This window comes from Panthera uncia, assembly GCF_023721935.1.
Source record: "Panthera uncia isolate 11264 chromosome B3 unlocalized genomic scaffold, Puncia_PCG_1.0 HiC_scaffold_2, whole genome shotgun sequence".
In the NCBI taxonomy this organism is placed as follows: domain Eukaryota; kingdom Metazoa; phylum Chordata; class Mammalia; order Carnivora; family Felidae; genus Panthera; species Panthera uncia.
In genome coordinates, this window is record NW_026057583.1 from 741,036 (window position 1) to 760,795 (window position 19,760).

A 19,760-nucleotide genomic window follows, 5' to 3' on the forward strand; every position below is an offset into this window, starting at 1 on the left:
GGAGCCCCTCACAGCTCAGCCCTGACAGCCCAGCCTTTACCAGCAGAGAGCTGCCCCCAGCTGCCCACCCAGCCCACAGAGAAGGTCATCCCTCTACAGAACGCTGTGTTTTGTTTCATCTCAGGAGACCATCCTGACGAAATTGAATCCGACGACGCCAAGGACATCCAGAATTCTATTTTCTGTTTTAATCTCGAGGCCTACCCGCTCCTGGAAAACATCTGCAACCTTTGCACCGTTCCTCAAGCGGGCATGACCGATAGCATGGCCTTCGCCCAGGTGCTGCCCTTGGAGAAAAGATGCGAGAGTTTCCTCCAGGAGAGGTAGAGTCCCGGGTCTGCTTCCCATCCCTGCTCCTGGGGTTGTCTCTGGGTTGAGGACTAGCGGAGTGTGTTCGATGGTCAGATCCGTCCGGCATTTCGACTGCCCCTTCTGTGGGGGACCCTGCCATATCGTAGCCCGTGAGCCACACTCCAATTTCCCGTTTGGGTTGGCAGGAAAGGGAGCCCCGGATTCAGGCTGGTAAAGAAGGACTGCCTGCCAGTCGCTATTTTCTCCTCGTCAAGACTGTCTTGTCCTCCTGCTTTCTGGATTCTTTGGTTTTGTAAAACTGTATTTGGATGATCAGACACCAGTCTTGGGAGACAGGGGCTTAAGTCATGGGCCAGGTTCGGCCCATTTGCTATGTCTCATCATGGCTGCTTGTGTGCTACAACAGCAGACTTGAACAGTGGTGACAGAGACCACACGACCCATAAAGCCGGCCTCATTTACTATCTGGCCCTTTATACAAACTGGTCGCCAGCCCCTGGTCCAAGCCCCCTTGGCTTTAACCGTCGTCTGGACAAACGGTTTGGCCACGCGTCTCTCCCTTTTCTGTGACCCCCAGGCCCGTGGGGACTCTGCCTGTGGCCCTTTCTGCTGTAAAAGCATAAGGAGCTGTGCTCTGTCTGCTCTGGAGAAGCAGGTGTCTCTTCTAATCCATCCGCCACTCATCTTGGCGGTTTGCAAATTCTTGCTGATGGTTTCTGGCATGATTGCACTTTTGGCAGGAGGAGGTTACCAGCGGAGCCCTGGATTCTCCTGGGGGTGGGGGTGGGGGGACTTCGGTGGCCCCTTCCTTCCAGGGTCTTCAGAGACTCTGTGATCTCTCCAGTCCCCACGATATCCCTTTACGACCATTTCCCCTTTTTCTATTTACTCTTGCCTCAAGAGGAAGGAAGTGGAATGGCCAGGATACTCAGGTTTGAAATCCAATTCCACCCCTTCCTAACTGAGAGACCTTGGGTGAGTGCCTTCACCTCCGAGAGCCTCAGTTTCCTCCTTTGTTCAAAACCGGTGTGTTGAACACCTGCAGTGTGCCAGGCTGGACACTTTGATGGTGCCCAGCCCTCAGGTTTTGTGGGTATTCCAGAGATAATACACGTCTAGTGCTGGGCATTGGGTGGTCGCTCAGTAAATGGTAGGTTCCAGAAGGATGCTGGGTTACTTCCAGTTCGTGCCTGGGGAAATTCTAAACACCACCGCAAGGTGGCGCCGTGAATCCCCAAGGCTGCATTTCCCTGCTGCTTGTGGTTCTCCGGTTGTGGGGGTTCTTGGGGGGCTTTCAATATCTCTTGGAAGGAGGCAGCCCATTCATCAGGAGAGGCAGATGGTCTGTGGGTCTCGGGGGGAGGACAGTGAAGGAGGGGTCACTGGGCATTTCCCCTGATTAAAGATTAACCAAGAGCGTTTGGCTGTTCTTTACATGGCAGTTTCTTGCTTTGACCCTTGACGGCTTGACTTATTCTGAGGAGACACAGCTGAAGAATTGAAGGGTGAGGCATCGTGATGTCCGCAGCTTACTTTGAAGCACAGACCAGGAAAACATTTAGAGAGAGGAAGAGAAAATGTTAACAACTAGTGAAACCCAGGAAAATACTCAAAGAGACAGACAGACAGCCAGGCAAAATGTTCACCATCGGTGACCACAGGTGCAGGTTCACTGTACTGCTTGCAACTTTCATGTAGGTTTGAAATTTTTCTTTTATTTTAAAAAAAAATTTTTTTTAACGTTTATTTATTTTTGAGACAGAGAGAGACAGAGCATGAACGGGGGAGGGTCAGAGAGAGGGAGACACAGAATCGGAAACAGGCTCCAGGCTCCGAGCTGTCAGCACAGAGCCCGATGCAGGGCTCGAACTCACGGACTGTGAGATCATGACCTGAGCCGAAGTCGGCCGCTCAACCAACTGAGCCACCCAGGCGCCCCGAAATTTTTCTTTTTAAAAAAAAATTTTTTAAACATTTAAATTCATTTTTGAGAGACAGAGTGCAAGTGAGGGAGGGGCAGAGAGAGAGCGAGACACAGAATCCGAAGCAGGCACCAGGCTCCAAGCCATCAGCACAGAGCCCAACGTGGGGCTCGAACCCATGAACTGTGAGATCATGACCTGAGCTGAAGTCGGACGCTTGACCGACCGAGCCACCCAGGCGCCCCAGGTTTGAAATTTTTCCAAACAAAAGATGGAGAGAGGTTATGAAATACCGTTTACAGTATAATCCTGATTTTGAGAGAAGTCTGGAAATGTGTACACCAATATAACAGGAGTTCTATTTGGGTGATGATGTATGTGATTTTTTTTTTTTTGTATTTTCCCGATTTGCAGCTTTCCTACCAAAACAAAACAAAACAAAACAAAACAAAACAAAACAAAACATTCTCTTGGAAAATTTTAAAAACTGGTTAAAAAAAAAGTCAAGAGTACGAGTTTAGGTCATAGCTATGGTGAGGTTGTACTCCTGGGTCATGGTGTAGAGTTTCCAGAGCTCTTTCCTGATGAGGCCTAGTGAACTCCGTGTTTAAGGAGACTGTTTCCATTTCTGCCTCGCAGTTTAACGCCCTCTTTTACTGGCCTGGAAAGGGTGAGGCTGGACCTACGTGTCCAGCGCCGGGCGGCTCACCTCCTGCCTGGCAGCAAGAGGCCCGGCCATCTCAGGCCGCCCTCAGTCCCTGACTGACATTTCCAACCCTCAACCAATGTATGAGTGGAGATCGGTACTCGGACACCTGCAGAGCCCCACTCAGCCCCTGAAATCTGCTTCAAGCACACTACGACCATAACGGAGCACTTCCCCGTTGTAAAAAAAAAAAAAAAAAAGTTATTATTTCTGATAGAAGTTATACACGCACTTGTAGAAATCTGGAAAACAGGACAGCGCAGAAAAGAAAATGTAAACCACCCATGACCATCACCAAACCCTAGCCCTGCTGTTAATATGTCAGTGCATTTCCTTCTGGTTTTCCCTTTGGTGTTTTCACTAAGTTGAGGTCACGTTCCGAGTTCAACTTTTAAATCTGGCTTTCTGTCACTCCAGAATATCACTTAATTCTTTTTTAATTTTAAGAAAACCTTCCTTATAAATATGCCAATGTCATTTTCTGTGGAAAGGATGTGTCTGCAGGGCATTTCTCCACTCCCCTGTGGTCGGGCCTGCTCTGTAAAGATGGTCCTTTCCACCCTGCCCCCTCCAGTCTGTGTTCCTGTAGGAATGGGACTCACTCTACTACTTTCCCAAAGTCTTTCCTCCCTGTCGGCAGAGCTTAGCTCTTAGGTGTCATGCCTGAGCCCCTCCCTGGGGTGGCCCCCATAGCCAGGAGGGGGTGGAGAGGACTGCCCTCCCAGGGAAGCTTGTCAGGGAAGAGTGCTGGAGTCCTTGGGGTTGATCAGGTGGGGGCGGGGGGCTGAGGGGGGGTGGTGGCCAGGGGCAGGGCCTGGGGCTGACCCAAACCATGGGAGCTTGGGAACAGAAAAGCTCAGAGAAGTTGTCACTGGGTCCTGGGACCCAGCAGGAGCTGGGAGGGGTCGCATCGTGTGGTTGGGGCCAGCCCAGCTTGAAGGAACTTTTACTTCGGCCTGATCACAGTGTTTGAATTATATCCCTTGTGGCAACCCATTTTCCAGATTGGGTCCCAGCAATAAATTGGGAAAAACTGATTTAAAGAAGGCTTTTCCTGTTCTACTTGCTCTGAGGTCTGCTATCTGGGACTTTCCCAAAAGTAGCCCCCCCCCCCCCCCCCCACCCTCGCTCCAACACTTTATTTTGAAAATTTTCAAACATACAGCAGTTTTGAAAAAAAAAAAGTCACTGAACATCCATATACCCACAACCTAGATTCTGCCATTAACATTTTCCTATTGTTGTTTATCCCACATATCCATACATGTCCCAAAGGTTTTAATCTCATCTTGTTTTTCCCTATTTACTCCTCGTGTCTGAAACCGCTTCCATTGGCCCTAAAACTAGGTGAAACTTCAAGGCAGTGGGTTATGTGGCAATCGATTCAGAGTTTCAAGCTTGCAATCATCTGTCCAAAATGTTTTTGCAAAACCTGCCCCTGGGACTTTTATAAATAGCCAGTGTGAAAGGGAACCTGCCTTTGGGGCTTTAAAAGGAGGCCAGCTAGCCACAAATATGCATCCCCACCCCCCACCCCAAGGCCTGGCTTCTGCTCCCGTGCAACTTGGGGCTCCAGGCACCGTTTCCACGTTCGAGTTCTGCCATCCCTGGCTAGGTCAAACTTGATCACAAGACAGAAATTTCTGGACACCAGGAAGCAGACAGAGTGTCCCTTCCTCTCTCTGTCTCTCTCTCCCTTTATTCCTTATGGAATACAAAGCCAAGCAAGATTCAGGTTCAACCACCCACCTGTCTGCCAGAAGGCGGGCTTCTGGGTCCACAGGGCACCTGGCCCTCTGGGCCAGGGGCTGGGCAGGCAGGAACTGACGGCTCATGTCTATTTTAATTAGGGAACGAAGGACACTGAGCATCTTTCTGTTATATATACTGTACATTTCCCTCACTCCTTCCCTGGCTTGCCCTGGATCTGTTTCCTATGCGTGAGTTCATTTTCTTTTGATTTTAAGAGTTCTTTGTCAATGTGCTGTGAATAATTTTTCCCGGTTTGTCTTTGGGGAGGAGTATTTGGAGTTGCTCGCCCAGCCAGACAGAAGTTTCAAGTGTCCAGTAGCTGGACTTTTCCGCCTTGTCCCTTAGGCTTCGCTGAGGGGCAGGTGTAAAGGGCCTCAAATTCGGGGTGCAAGCTCTACAGTATGACGAGGGCACAGACAGGGGGCTCTAGCTGTGCGACGGGGCGGTCCTCAGCGTCTCCGAGTGTAAAGTGGGTGACAGCTGCATCTCCGCATAGGACGTGGCCTGGCACACGCTGGAAGTGTTAACCAGGCTGAGCATCTTTACCACGAGATCATCGAGAAAGGCCTTCTCCCCGCCAGCATTATGTTCTGAACGTCATCCATGTTGTCTTGAACACACGGATGACTTTATTTTCAGGCTTCCTTTTAAAACTTGCCCTAGTTCCATCTATCCAGCTGCCTCTTGGACGGTTGCTCTTTTTTTTTTTTTTTTTTTTTTTTTTGAAGCAATCTCTATACCCAACGTGGGGCTCAAACTCACAAACCCTAGGTCGAGAAGTTACAGTCTCCAGGGCACCTGGGTGGCTCAGTCGGTTGAGCATCCAACTCTTGGTTTCCGGCTCGGATCATGATCTCACAGTTCATGGGTTCGAGCCCCGTGTTGGGGTCCAACCTGACAGTGCAGGGCCTGCTTGGGATTCTCTATCCCTCTCTCTCTTGCCTCTCGCTTGCTTGTGGTCTCCCTCTCTCTCTCTCAAAACAAATAAATAAACTTAAAAAAAGAGTCACACGTTCCACCGACTGAGCCAGCCAGGTGCCTCCCTAAAGATTTTAAGTAATCTCACACTTAATATGGGGCTTGAACTCACAACCCTGAGAGATCAAGAGTCGCACGCTCCACCACCTGAGCCAGCTGAGCGCTCCTGGATGGTCCCTTATTGAATCCATGTTGTTTTGACCTCCTGACCCCAAAATTTCACACCCACTTATTTATCAGCAGAAATATTATTATAATTAACTTTACTGAGCACCTACTGTGTGCCAAGGCTATGCTAAGTGCTTTGCAGGCATCATCTTATTTTTTACTATTATTTCCCCACTGCACAGCCAGAAAGCTGAGGCTGATGAGGTCGTGCCACCTGCCCCGGGTCACCAACTTGTAAGCAAAGGAGCTGGGTTTGAGCACAAGCAGTGTGGGTTCAAAGCCCGAGTTTGTAACATGCACACGCTTTTCCTCCTCCCTGCCCATCGCTCTCACACGCAGGCAAAGACTTCATTGCAGCCTGGACAGCATTAGCAAAAGAGTGGAAACCCCGAGTGTCCAATAGGGGAAAAAGACTGTGGCAGATCTGGGAGTGCCTCCTGGAAGCAATTTCTGGGACACGGTTTCAGTGCAAACAGCAGGGTGCACAACAGTGCATGGCACACTTCCATTAAAAAAAAAAGCTTATACACATGTCTACGCTTGTATGTGTATACGTAATTTCCAAGGATTTACAAGGAGCCGTTAATTACCGTTGCTTTGGGAACAGAAAATAAGGATCTGAGGAGAGAAGGAAATTGCTTCTAACTGTATACCCACTTGTATTCTTCCATTTTTTTAAAAAATCAAAGTATAGAGTACTTTTTCAAGTTAAATATTTTAGGGGCGTCTGGTGGCTCAGTTGAGTTGAGCGTCCAACTTCAGCTCAGGTCACGATCTTACAACCCATGGGTTTGAGCCCCACGTTGGGCTCTGTGCTGACAGCTCGGAGCCTGGAGCCTGCTTCGCATTCTGTGTCTCCCTCTCTCTCTGCTCCTTCCCCACCTATGCTGTGTCTGTCTCTCTCTCTCTCTCTCTCTCAAAAATAAACAAACATTAAGAAATTTTTAATAAAATAAAAATGTTTTCACGCATCGAGTATCAGATACATCTCCACGTGGATGTTCCTTGGCAGGTAGAGCCTCAAAAATCCAAAGCTGCAACCATGGTCTTTCTCCCCGAAAGTAGCCCTCCTCCTGCTTGCCCTAAGTGGTTTAACATCCTCTGTGCCCTCAGGCACCCAAGGCAGAAACCCAGACAGCAGGGGCACCCCTTCCCCAGAAGGTAGGCTTCCTCCCCCCCCCCCCCCCCACAGCGGCCATCTCCGCACAGGCAGAATGAGGGGTGAATCCTGGGCTGCCCTGCTTTTCCTGTACTGAATGCGCATTTATTTGTTACTTAAAAAAAAACAAAAAACTAACATCTTGTAAAAGACCCAACTCGAGGGTCTTCTCTTCCAGGAGCTCCCCAGGCAAGGTGGATGGATCCCTCCCGCTTCCCTCCATTCGACCTCTGTGGCACTTAAAACGCCTCAAATTACAAATGTCCTTCCCCCCTGTCACCCTGATGGAGCTGGGGTGGGGGGGAAGCAGGGCTGTTTCAGCCACTTGGATCTTTCCCGCACTTGCACCCTTGCCTGTCACTAGCGTAACTAAACCAGTGGGAGTTCACTCCGTGGTGAGCCACACAGACAAACTACAGCAGGTGAATTGTGGCACAAGGGAAACTTTATTCGCAGCGGATAAGGACATCACCGGGAATAACTTTCAAAAGCCGTGACTCTCAGAGCAGGGGCGGGTGGGTTCCTGAGACTGAGGGTTAGGGAAGCCTTGTCACCGTACGCAGAGGTGGGCATGAGGTCCTGCACACGCCCTAAGGAAACACGTCTACACATATGCTTTGTATGTCACGTAAATGAGACGAGCCCCCCCTCGGTGCAGATTTTAGTATTATGATGAGGCAAAGGTCACCGCTGGTCCCTCCCTGGGTCACTGCACGGTCCCGTGTGCGCAGGCGTGAGCCGGGGGTTAAGTTCAGACTGGTCTGGTTGGCCGGGCCTCCAGAACTCTGTCTGGGCTGTCAGTCGTTATTGCCGGCGGGGCGGTTCTGGTTTCCTTCTCGGGATGTTATGCCCTTCGGGTCTTTTGCCTGAGTTAAGAGAGAAGCTGGAAAGAAGAATTTAAGGAAGAATGTGGGACAAAGGTCGGTAAGTTTGAGCAGGTGGGCAGTCAAGGTCGGGTCTTGGGAGTCTAGCCGGTGACACTCGATGCTCTAGCGGCGTCTACTCCCTGGAGGTGTGGGCATTCGGACGTGGCTAACGGTCCACGCGCACAGGCCGTGAGTCCCCCGTGGTACCGCGCCTTCCGTGGGGCGCCTCCCGCAGCACGCAGGCCCCGTCGTCACGCAGTAAAGGTGTTTCAAGTACTGGCCGTGCACCGGGTGGAGCCCCGAGGACACAGTCGTGCCGCAGACGAGCCACTCGGAGAGGCTCTGAGATTAGCACAGGGCGGTCAAGGTCTGCCCCGGGGACCTTGGAGCCGGGCGGCAGGGGGGTGACGAGGCACAAAGCGGCTTCCTCTCATCTCCACCTGTGTGGCCCACAGGTTCCAGAAGCTGGAGAAGAAGGTGAAAGAGCAGGAGCACTGGACCCGGCTTCGCAGGTACTCCCTGCTTCTCCAGAGAGAGACCTCCAGGAAGTGACTGGGCTCTCTGCAAGGTTGGCGGCAGGCAGGCTTCGCCCCAGGACACTCCGAGGCCAAGAGACAAGGTGACAGAGGCCCCCAGGGGCCTAGACGGGCAGTCTGGGACCTCAGCAAGGGGAGAGGGATGATCTGGGGAGCCTCCAACCCTAGGCCGCTTGTCAGAGCCCTCGGGTGGGCAGATGTCACCCCAATAAACAGTGCTATTGTTTCCAGACTCCAAAGTCGCTGTGGTGTGTGTCCTTTTGTTCCCACCCAGTCCAGACCCCAGCAAGGCCCAGTCCTAGGCCGTGTGAGGGACCCTCGCCTTCTAAGCCCAGGAGAGCCACTTTGCTCAAATGACCAAGACCCCAGGCCACCCCAGCTGCTATGTGGCCCTCTTTCTCCCCACCCACTTCCTCTCCCTCTCTGAGTTGGCTCATACACAACCTTCCTGGAATTGCTTCCGAGAGGCTGAGGAGGATCAGAGGTTGGGTGACCGCCTGGGGTCACACAGGTCTGAGAGGCAAGGTGGCAGGCAGGAACTGTGGCCTGGGACCCTGGGGTGGGGGGATGCTTCAGGGTGGGGTGGCTGGGGGACAGGATGAGGGCAGAGAGGTGCCTCTCTTTTCTGGAAACTGCCCTTCCCAGGAAAACCGGCTGGAGGGGTCCCCGCAGCTCAAGGCCTATGCCTGCCTCTCCGAGGACACCGTGTGGTGTCTCTGAGAACTGCAGGTGGTTGACATGTCCCAGCCTCCCCGTGGTCAACTGCACGCGGGGTTGGTGACAGGCATCTCCTTTTGTGTCCCCATCTCCTCCCTTGGGACACACATGCTCCTCACTGTCCTGGTCCCTCCTTCACGGCGCTGGTACTGACCGGCAGCACGTCCCTGGATGAAGAGGTTCCCACCTGAGGCGCTCCGCCCCTCACTCTCCTGCCCATGGAAACAGAAACAGCAGCAAAAATAACCTTTACACCAACGGGTCCTGTTCCTCTAAACAGCAGGCACTGACTCCCTTTTGAGATGAGGGAGGAAAACTCAGGATGATGGCCTTGGCCTCGCACACCCCCTAAATGTAACAGAGGACTAACACTGATGGGGCACCTGCTGTGATGTGTCTGCTTTACAAGTACACCTTGTGAGATGTACAGATGATCATTATCGCCGTTGTACAGAAGGAAAATGGAGGCTCAGGTCACTGCTCGGAATAGCCCGTATCAAGTCCTAATGGGCTTTTCCAACATCAAGTGTCAGAGACCCAGCTCTCAAACGAACTTTAGGGTTGGCTCACGTAATGTAGGACGTAATGCTTTCTGGGGAGCCGGGTCCAGGTGCTGAGTAACAACAGGAATCTCTCTCCATCTCTGTTTTGATGCCCTTTGCTTGGGTGGCAACATGACTGCCAACAGGACCCACAGCGAGTGTCCCTTTCTTTTATTTATTTTTTACTTTTCTAAAGTTTATTTAATTTTTAAAAATGTTTTATTGTATTTATTTTTTAAATTTACATCCAAGTTAGTTAGCATATAGTGCAACAATAATTTCAGGAATAGATTCCTTTACCCATTTAACCCATCCCCCCTCCCACACCCCCTCCAGTAACCCTCTGTTTGTTCTCCATATTTAAGTCTCTTATGTGTTGCCCCCCTCTCTGTTTTTATATTATTTTTGCTTCCCTTATGTTCATCTGTTCTGTGTCTTAAAGTCCTCATATGAGTGAAGTTCTATGATATTTGTCTTTCTCTAATTTCGCTTAGCATGATACCCTCTAGTTCCATCCACATAGTTGCAAATGGCAAGATTTCATTCTTTTTGATTGCCGAGTAATACTCCATTATATATATATGTATATAAATTATATATATATAAATTATATATATATAAATATAAATCTTCTTTATCCATTAGTCCATCGATGGACATTTGGGCTCTTTCCATACTTTGGCTATTGTCGAAGTGCTGCTATAAATATTGGGTGCATGTGCCTCTTCAAAACAGCACCCCTGGGGGCGCCTGGGTGGCTCAGTCGGTTAAGCGTCTGACTTCGGCTCAGGTCATGATCTCACAGTTCGTGAGTTCGAGCCCCGCGTCGGGCTCTGTGCTGACAGCTCAGAGCCTGGAGCCTGCTTCACATTCTGTGTCTCCCTCTCTCTCTGCCCCTTCCCTGCTCATGCTCTGTCTCTGTCTCAAAAATAAATAAACATTAAAAAATAAAAATAAAAAAAACAGCACACCTGTATCCCTTGGATAAATGCCTAGTAGTGCAATTGCCGGGTCGTAGGGTAGTTCTATTTTTAATTTTTTGCGGAACCTCCATCCTGTTTTCCAGAGTGGCTGCACCAGCTTGCCTTCCCACCAACAATGCAAAAGGGATCATCTTTCTCCACATCCTCGCCAACATCTGTTGTTGCCTGAGTTGTTCATGTTAGCCATTCTGACAGGTGTCAGGTGGTATCTCATTGTGCTTTTGACTTGTATTTCCCTGATGATGAGTGATGTGGAGCATTTTTTCATGTGTCGGTTGACCATCTGGACGTCTTCTTTGGAGAAGTGTCTATTCATGTCTTTTGCCCATTTCTTCCCTGGATTACTTGTTTTTTGGGTGTGGAGTTTGATAGGTTCTTTATACATTTTGGATACTAACCCTTTATCTGATATGTCATTTGCAAATATCTTCTCCCATTCCATTGGTTGCCTTTTAGTTTTGCTGATTGTTTCCTTCACTGTGCAGAAGCTAGTTTTGCTGATTGTTTCCTTCACTGTGCAGAAGCTTTTTATCTCGATAAAAAGTTCCAATAGTTCATTTTTGCTTTTGTTTCCCTTGCCTCCAGAGATGTGTTGAGTAAGAAGTTGCTGCGGCTGAGGTCAAAGAGGTTTTTGCCTGCTTTCTCCTTGAGGATTTTGATGGTTTCCCATCTTACATTGAGGTCTTTCATCTATTTTGAGTTTATTTTTGTGTATGGTATAAGAAAGTGGTCCAGGTTCATTCTTCTGCATGTCACTGCCCAGTTTTCCCAGCACCACTTGAAGAGACTGTCTTTACTCCATTGGATATTCTTTCCTGCTTTGTCAAAGATTAGTTGGCAATACATCTGCGGGTCCATTTCTGTGTTCTCTATTCTGTTCCTTTGATCTGAGTGTCTGTTTTTGTGCCGGTACCGTACTGTCTTGATGATTACAGCTTTGTAATACAGCTTGAGGGGCGCCTGGGTGGCTCAGTCGGTTAAGCGTCGACTTTGGCTCAGGTCATTATCTCCCGGTTCATGAGTTCAAGCCCCGCATCAGGCTCTGTGCTGACAGCTCAGAGCCTGGAGCCTGATTCATATTCTCTCCCTCCCTCTCTCTCTCTGCCTCTACCCTGCTCACACTCTGTCAAAAATAAATAAACAATTTAAAAAAAGTGTCATACAGCTTGAAGTCTGGGATTGTGATGCCTCCTTTTTTGGTTTTCTTTTTCCAGATTGCTTTGGCTATTCAGGGTCTTTTCTGGTTCCACTCAAATTTCAGGATTGTTCTAGCACTGTGAAGAATGCTGGTATTATTTTGATAGGGATTGCATTGAATATGTAGATTGCTTTGGGTAGTACTGACATTTTAACAATATTTGTTCTTCCTATCCAGGAGCATGGAATATTTTTTCCTTTGTGTGTGTGTGTCTTCTTCAATTGCTTTCATAAGCTTTCTATAGTTTTCAGTGTATAGATTTTTCACCTGTTTGGTTAGATGTATTCTTAGGTATTTTACAGGTGTTGGTGCAATTATAAATGGGATTGATTCCTTGATTTCTCTTTCAGTTGCTTCATTGTTGGTGTATAGGAATGCGACTGATTTCTGTGCATTGGTTTTATATCCTGCAACTTTGCTGAATTCATGGATCAGTTCTAGCAGTTTTTTGGTGGAATCTTTAGGGTTTTCCATATAGAGTATCATGTCATCTGCCAAGAGTGAAAGTTTGACTTCCTCCTGACTGATTTGGATGCCTTTTATTCCTTTGTGTTGTCTGATTGTTGAGCCTAAGACTTCCAATACTACGTAGAATAACAGTGGTGAGAGTGGACATCCCTGTGTTGTTCCTGACCTTAGGGGGAAAGCTCTCAGTTTTTCCCCATTGAGGATGATATTAGTGTTGGGTCTTTCATATATGGCTTTTATGATCTTGGGGTATGATCCTTCTCTCCCTACTTTCTTGAGGGTTTTTATCAAGAAAGGATGCTGTATTTTGTCAAATGCTTTCTCTGCATCTATTGAGAGGATCATGTGGTTCTTGTCCTTTCTTTTATTGATGTGATGAATCACGCTAATTGTTTTGCAGATATTAAACCAGCCCTGCATCCCAGGTATAAGTCCCACCTGGTCGTGGTAATTTTTTTAATGTATTGTTTGATCTGGTTGGCTAATACCTTGTTGAAGATTTTTGCATCCATGTTCATCAGGGAAATTGGTCTATAGTTCTCCTTTTTCGTGGGGTCTTTGTCTGGTTTTGGAATCAAGATAATGCTGATTTTATAGAAAGAGTTTGGAAGTTTTCCCTCCATTTCTATTTTTTGGAACAGCTTCAAGAGAATAGGTGTTAACTCTTTCTTAAATGCTTGGTAGAATTCCCCTGGAAAGCCATCTGGTCCTAGACTCTTGTTTTTTGGGAAATTTTTGATTACTAATTCAATTTCTTTACTGGTTATGGGTCTGTCCAAATTTTCTATCCCTGTTTCAGTTTTGGTAGTGTATAGGTTTCTAGGAATTTGTCCATTTCTTCCAGATTGCCCATTTTATTGGCATATAATTGCTCACCATATTCTCTTATTATTGTTTGTATTTCTGCAGTGTTGGTTGTGATCTCTCTTCTTTCATTCTTCATTTTATTTATTTGGGTCCCTTCCTTTTTCTTTTTGATCAGTCTGGCTAGGGGGTGATTTTTCGTTAATTCTTTCAAAGAACCAACTTCTGGTTTCATTGATCTGTTCTACTGGGTTTTTTGGTTTCAATAGCATTGATTTCTGCTCTAATCTTTATTATTTACTGTCTTCTGCTGGTTTGGGGTTTATTTGCTGTTCTTTTTCCAGCTCTTTAAGGTGTAAGGTTAGGTTGTATATCTGAGACCTTTTTTCCTTCTTTAGGAAGGCCTGGATTGCTATATACTTCCCTCTTATGACTGCCTTTGCTGTGTCCCAGAGGTTTTGGGCCGTGGTGTTGTCATTCTCATTGGTTTCCATGTACTTTTTAATTTCCTCTTTAACTTCTGGGTTAGCCCATTTGTTCTTTAGTAGGATGTTCTTTAGTCTCCAAGTACTTGTTATCTTTCCAAATTTTTTCTTGTGGTTGATTTCGAGTTTCACAGCGTTGTGGTCTGAAAATATGCACGGTATGATCTCGATCTTTTTGTACTTGTTGAGGCCTGATTTGTGTCCCAGTATGTGATCTATTCTGGAGAACGTTCCATATGAACTGGAGAAGAATGTATATTCGCAAATGTCCCTTTCTTGATGGTTCCAGCAAAGTCCGGAGCCTGCTTCTCACTGGCCCGAATGTGGTCTCATGCCTGAACCACTCGGTGCTGACTGTGCGGGCCTGTGTCACATGCCCATCCCTGGAGCAATGCAGAGGGGGTGCCCACTGAAGCTAAGGAGGGGAGAGCACTGTCTGAAGAAAGAAAAATGCCAGACCTCAGGGGAAGAAGGCAGGAGGGGTGCTAAGCTTGGCCAAGACCTCAGAGGTGGCCCTGTCCACTCTCTCCAAAGTCACGTGTTGCCAACACCAGGCCACCTCCCCATCTCCTAGTGTGTGTGGGGAGGGCAGGAAGGGGAGAGGGGAGCTGGGGCATTCGAAAGAAGCCTCACAGGCCAGGTCCAAGGGAGGGAGGAGGGGGAAGAGAGGAGGGTGGAGGGCAGAGAGCCTGGCAAGGCTCCGGGGAATGGGTGGAAGGGGCCTGAGCCGCGCTGAGCTGGGGACCCACGGCTCTAGCCCCACTCGGGGCTGGTGCGCCAGCGGTCCCCAAAGAGGAGCTTGCCCACTGGGCAAAGGGACCCCTCAGAAGCACCAAGAAACCTGGGTCTCCTCAGGGGAGGCTGGAACCAGTGTGAGTGGAAGGAGCACCCAAGGCGCAACATTTGGGAGGCAGGGCCCTTAGGGTTGTGCAAATGCAGGGATGACATGTGGGGGTCAGGGTGGGCTCCTGGCCTCACTCCGGGGCAAGCGGGGCTTAGCGGTTAGGGCTAGCTTCCCTCCTCAGCCTGGGGCCACCTGGTTCTCCAGATCCAGGCCCTTGCAGAATCCTGGCACATCCACATGCCCTTTGGATGGACCTGCTTATTTGGTACCGCGTGGCCAGAGGGACACCGGGCTGGCCCTCCTCCAGACGCACCAGCCACCCACCCAAGGCAGGGGACCCCCCCTCAGTCCTACGCCTAGGACCTTAGGACGGGCCCATGCAGACAACTCATGACCACCTCCCCCTTTCCACACTGTGACCCCTGCAGCCTGTCCTTGAATCAATGTCTTGAATACAGGGCCGTCAGCTTAGCTGCCCCGCCTTAGAACCTGGCCCAACCAGCACCTACACAGTACAGTTTCCCCAGCGGGAGCAACATCTAGGCTCAGTAGGCAGAATGTTCGCTGCCGGCAATGGCACTGGTGGCCACGGTGCAGTGGGGCCTTATTTTACACCCCCAGCCCCTCCGCCCCCCAACACACACGCTTGCCCGCCAGGACTGTTCCAAACACCTGACTGGTCAACTGCCGCCCACCGTTGTCCCCGTCCCAACGGCCAGGTACTAGCTTTGTGAAAAATGCCCTGTTTTCTGTGCTTTAGTGTCCCGATCTGTTAAATAGGTATAAGCGCACACACCTGTCCGCCTCACCTGCGGCGACTTGAGGTTAGACGGTGAAATGAAAGCCTTTAACACAGAGCCCGGCTCGGGTAACCAACCGCTCTGCCCATCCGACCCGGCCGGCCGGGACAGCAGCTCTTCCGAAGGACGCAGCGCCGCGGGCCAGCGGCCGGGTGGGGCACCCCGTGCCCACGCCACGCTCCGGCTCCCTCCTTCCAGCAGGCACGCGCCCCCGCCGCGCCAGGCCAGGGCACCGTGGCAGGGCCCCGGGTGAGGTGCCACCACCTAGCCTCCGTCCCAGAGACAGGCCGGCGTTCAGCTGTCGCCTAAACCGTGCGCCCCGGGGTTGGCACACAGGCGCCGCACTCACATCCGGGTCCCCAGCCAAAGCGGCCACCCACCCTCCGCTCCCGCGCGTCGGCTAGCCTCTCCCTTCCTTAACTCTCCCACCAACTGGCCACTTGTCACAGGTGCTGAGAACCGAGCGAGCGCACGCTGTCACCTACCTGGACGGTGCTCACTGACGTAGGCCTTGGGACGCGTACACAGGGCCTCCTCCCGGGGGCGGGCGGCGCCGGCCCAGCGAGGGGGCTCGGGCGCAGGCGCAGGAGAGGTGGGAGGAGCCCCCTTCCCATCCGCCGTCCTCCGTCTTATTAGCAGAGACGTGTTAATGAAAATTCACACCGAGGTGCTGATAAACAGTGGGCCTCGCCGGCTCCGAGAGGGAGGAGAATGCTCTCCGCAGGGGAGGGCGCTGGCCGATGAGCCCCACTTATCTGTGAAAAGACTTGCTAATAACTTTAATTCCCCGTCCGAAACCGCAGGGCCTTTGCCATGCAAACAGATTTTCTAAATTGGGTAGGGTCCCTGGCAAAGACTTCTCGCTCTGCTCCAGTTAGGGTCCTGGGAGGGGAGAGCAAGATGAGGGGCGAGGTGTGGGAAAGGGGGTGATCAACGGAGGTGTGAGGTCAGCCCCCCTGCAGGGCCTCTGCTTTTGGATCCCGCTCTGTGCGGCCAAATGCCGGCCAGGGTGCGTGCGCCTGGACGCCTGAACGTCACAGCGGTGCCCCCGGCCACGCCGAATTCCTGCCCCTCCCGGCCTGGGCCCGAGCACTGGAACTGATCTCTGAGGTGGTTTCAAAACAAACCTATCCGTACCGACGGATAAACAGATAAACCGTGGTATATCCGTGCAATGGAGTATCACTGGGCAATAAAAAGAAACGGAATACTGATGCACCTAGGCCACACGGATAAACCCGGAAAACGTTAAATGAAAGAAGCAAGGCACAAAGGCCTCTATTGTGTGATTCCAGTTACACAAAATGTCCGGAACCGGCCAATCTATGGAGACAGAAGGTAGATGCCTGGGCTGGAGAGGGGGGGGGGGTCAAGGGGAGCACCTGCTAATGGGCACAAGGTTTCTTTCCCCGGTGATGAAAATGTTCTCGATTTAGACAGTGGTGATGGTTGCATTACTACGAATATACTAAAGTCACTGAATTATAAGGTTGAATTTCATGGTATGTAAACTATATCTCAATAAAGCTACTATAAAAAACAAATGCTAAGGCCTGTGTTTCAAAGTTGCTTGGCAGGGAGGGGAGAACTTGGTATCCATAGAGGGCTGGGGGACCCTTGGGCAGAGGCTACATCCCCTAGCCTCACCTCAACTCCCCCACAAGGCTTGACTGCTTACCAGACCCCTTGAGCCAAGCCAGGCCCCTTCTGGGTCAAGGCTTCCTTCTTCCCCATACACTGCATCCCTGATCTGAACCCAGCGATGCAGACACGAGTGTGGTTCCAGGTTAGCTATGTGGATTTGGAGGCAACCCCATGAGCCTCTCCACTCTAGCTAGGCCTCTGGGAGGTCACAGTTAACTCGGGACTGACTCATAAAATGTTAATGTCCCTAGCCCACCTGGAAGAGAAAGCAGAGTGAAGGGAGATAAGAAAATCCCAAGGTCCAGGCCACAAAGCTCCAGTACAGGGGAATAAGGACTTGGGATGCATGGACTGAGTCCTTGGAGCTGGTGTCCTCTCAGACCCCAGAGCTGGCAAAACCTGACCAGGGAGAACTTGGGATTCTGAATTCATACCGACCCTGAGTGCTGACCCTCAGTAAAATCGTTATTTGGGTATAAAATGTGTAAAGGACCTGATGATGCACAGTAAGTACTAAGAAAACGTATTTTCTACACAGATACTTTGCTTTTAATGCACCTCCCACCAGGTTCAAGGAAAAGGGGGACAGGCTCCACTGCTACCACTTTCTCACATACAGCATCTTCCCGCTCCAGGCTGGCCTTCCTGGAATAGGACAGGCTAAGCCAGGGCAAAGGGGAAAGGGTCTGGGCCTTTGTGCTTTGAGGGCTGAAGACTGCCAGAAACTCTCTTAATTCTCCTAGGTTCTTCTTTGGAGAAGGGGAGGGAGCTTTGTGTCCATGCGAAGGAAGAAGAAACGGTCAACTGACACCAGCACAGTTTATTCACAAATAAATAAATACATAGTAGGCAGGCGCCCCCTGCCTGCCTCCAAGGGTCAACCTGTGGGTCCCTCCATTGCCGGAGGGGCTGGGGAGAGTTGTCTTGGGTGGGGACGGGCTCTTGCTCTCAGGAATGCCCATGCCAGTATCGCAGGTGCCCTCTCCTAGGAAAGGGAGTCTGGAGAGGCACCGTTTTGAAGGTGCTGAAAGCCAAAAGGGCCTCGATGCTCACAGGGCGCCAATTGTACGTCGTCACTTCGACTCAGGCCGGCGGCCACTCCAGGGGCGAGAGGGGCATCCAGGTCTCCAGCAGGGACAGCACGTCGCCGGGAAAGAGCTGGGGGGAGAGGGTATAGAGTTACCTTCAGCGCTGGCCGCCACGCGTGGGTGTCCGCGCTCGTAGGTGCCACTCGGGCACAAGAGCCTGTCCCCTGCGTGTCCTCTCCCTCCCCTCGCCGCTTGAGCGCCCCAGGCACACTAGCTACGGTGCTCGGGACAGCAAGCAGACACGGCCAGGCTGCCGGCGGGGATGCCGCAGGAGGCCTGTAAGCGGCGGACGCGGACGACAGGTAGCAGCACCCACGATGGCCCCGTGGGTGGGGGGAGAGAGTCCCGCGCGGGGAAGGAAGTACTAACCGGAGACGAGGGGCTCCGCTCCATTGCCTGCGATTCCGAACACGCCGCCTCGTCATGAAGCACTGTCGGGTCGCGCGGCTGCGGCGCCGCTAGTTCTCCGAGACAGGCCGGCGGGGACCCCCAGGACGCGGAGGGGCTGGCGGCTGAGCCCAGAAGCTGGGCGCGCGCCTCCACCTGCACCTGCGTCTGCGCGGGGCCGCCGTCGGGGCAGAGCGGGCAGCCCCGAGGCACCGCCGCGTCGCTGCGCCGCCGCCGCCGGCGCTGCAGGCTCTCCTCGCTGAGGCCCAGCACCGCCGACAGGTGGCCGATGTAGCGGATGGCCAGGCGCAGCGTCTCGATCTTGGTGAGGCTCTGGCCGGCGGGCGCCACGGACGGCGGCAGAAAGCGGCGCAGCTCGTGCAGGGCGCGGGCGAGCGTGCGCATGCGCAGCTTCTCGCGCTCGCTGGCGCTCTGCCGCTGCCCGGAGCCCAGGCGGCTGCTGCGCGCGCCGCGCCTCCCTGCGCTCCGGGCTCCGGCGGCCGCGTGGGTGCCGGGCCGTCCGGGGCTCAGCTCGGGGCTGCCGGCCGGGACGCTGCCCCAGGAGTCCGGGGACGAGGCGGGGGAGCAGCCGCAGTCCCTGTCGGAGGGCGGCAGAGGCCGAGGCGGGCCCCAACCCGGGAAGAGGAGCCAGGACTCGGAGAGCGTAGGGCTCAGGGACTGGGCCATGGCGGCGGCGGCGCATCTGCGGACCGGCGCCCGGCGCCCGCTTTATCCCGAGCCCGAGGTGTGAAGTGGCCCCTTCCAGGCCGCATCAGCACTTCAAAGCGGGCTCGGGGCCTGGAGGGGGCGGGGCCGTACCCTTTGAACCAACGGGGGGTGCTGAAGGTGCGGGCCCCTTGGCCGCCCCAGGTCGGCCCCACCTGGGCCCTCGCATGGGCACCGGAGCCAGCCACTGGGGCCTCTTGCCCGCGCTGCCTGGCGTGTTGGGCCAGCCCAGCAGGTCAGAGGAAGCGCGGTCCGGGGAACTGGAAGTACAGTACCTGGGCTTGGGGCTGCCTTCACCTGTTGGGACCTTATGCAAATTCTTACGCTTTCTTGCAAATTCGTTCCCAGTTTGTATAACGGGAGCTTTGAGGCATACTGCAGCCAGGTCTGCAGAATGAATAGGATGGGGACCCGGAGTGGGGCCCTGATCCCTGCTAGAGGTGAAAGGAGCAGTAATCCATTTCTCCTCTGAGGCAGACCGGTCCTGGACGTGGCCTTACCAGGTGGTGGTGATCGGGGGTGGGGGGACGGAGGGAGCACTATGAGGAAACTATCCCAGGCAAATCCAACAAGCTGGCCAAGTATGGCCACGTTGCTGGACCATGTGAGCTGAGGGAGGGGAAGCCTCAGGCCCTCTAGGGCACCTTCTCCCTGGCAGGATCAAGGGCTTGGCAA

At 52.1% G+C, this 19,760-nt stretch overlaps 2 protein-coding genes across 2 annotated transcripts in view; one reads left to right on the forward strand and one right to left on the reverse strand.

Annotated features, from left to right (window-relative positions):
• WDR93 (WD repeat domain 93) overlaps positions 1-8,631 on the forward strand; it is a 49,798-nt gene extending 41,167 nt beyond the window's left edge. The window contains exons 16-17 of the mRNA XM_049614279.1: positions 125-323; positions 8,319-8,631. Of these exons, the coding sequence (XP_049470236.1) occupies positions 125-323; positions 8,319-8,415 (296 nt within the window). The 3' untranslated portion in view covers positions 8,416-8,631. The remainder of the gene's footprint in view (positions 1-124; positions 324-8,318) is intronic.
• Positions 8,632-17,689: 9,058 nt separating this feature from the next.
• MESP1 (mesoderm posterior bHLH transcription factor 1) lies at positions 17,690-19,046 on the reverse strand. The gene is made up of 2 exons (XM_049614281.1): positions 18,342-19,046; positions 17,690-18,042 (listed from the first exon to the last, which is right to left on the reverse strand). Exons 1-2 carry the CDS (start codon positions 19,044-19,046, stop codon positions 17,968-17,970), a joined length of 780 nt encoding a protein of 259 aa, XP_049470238.1. The 3' UTR covers positions 17,690-17,967.
• Between the last annotated feature and the right edge of the window lie 714 nt (positions 19,047-19,760).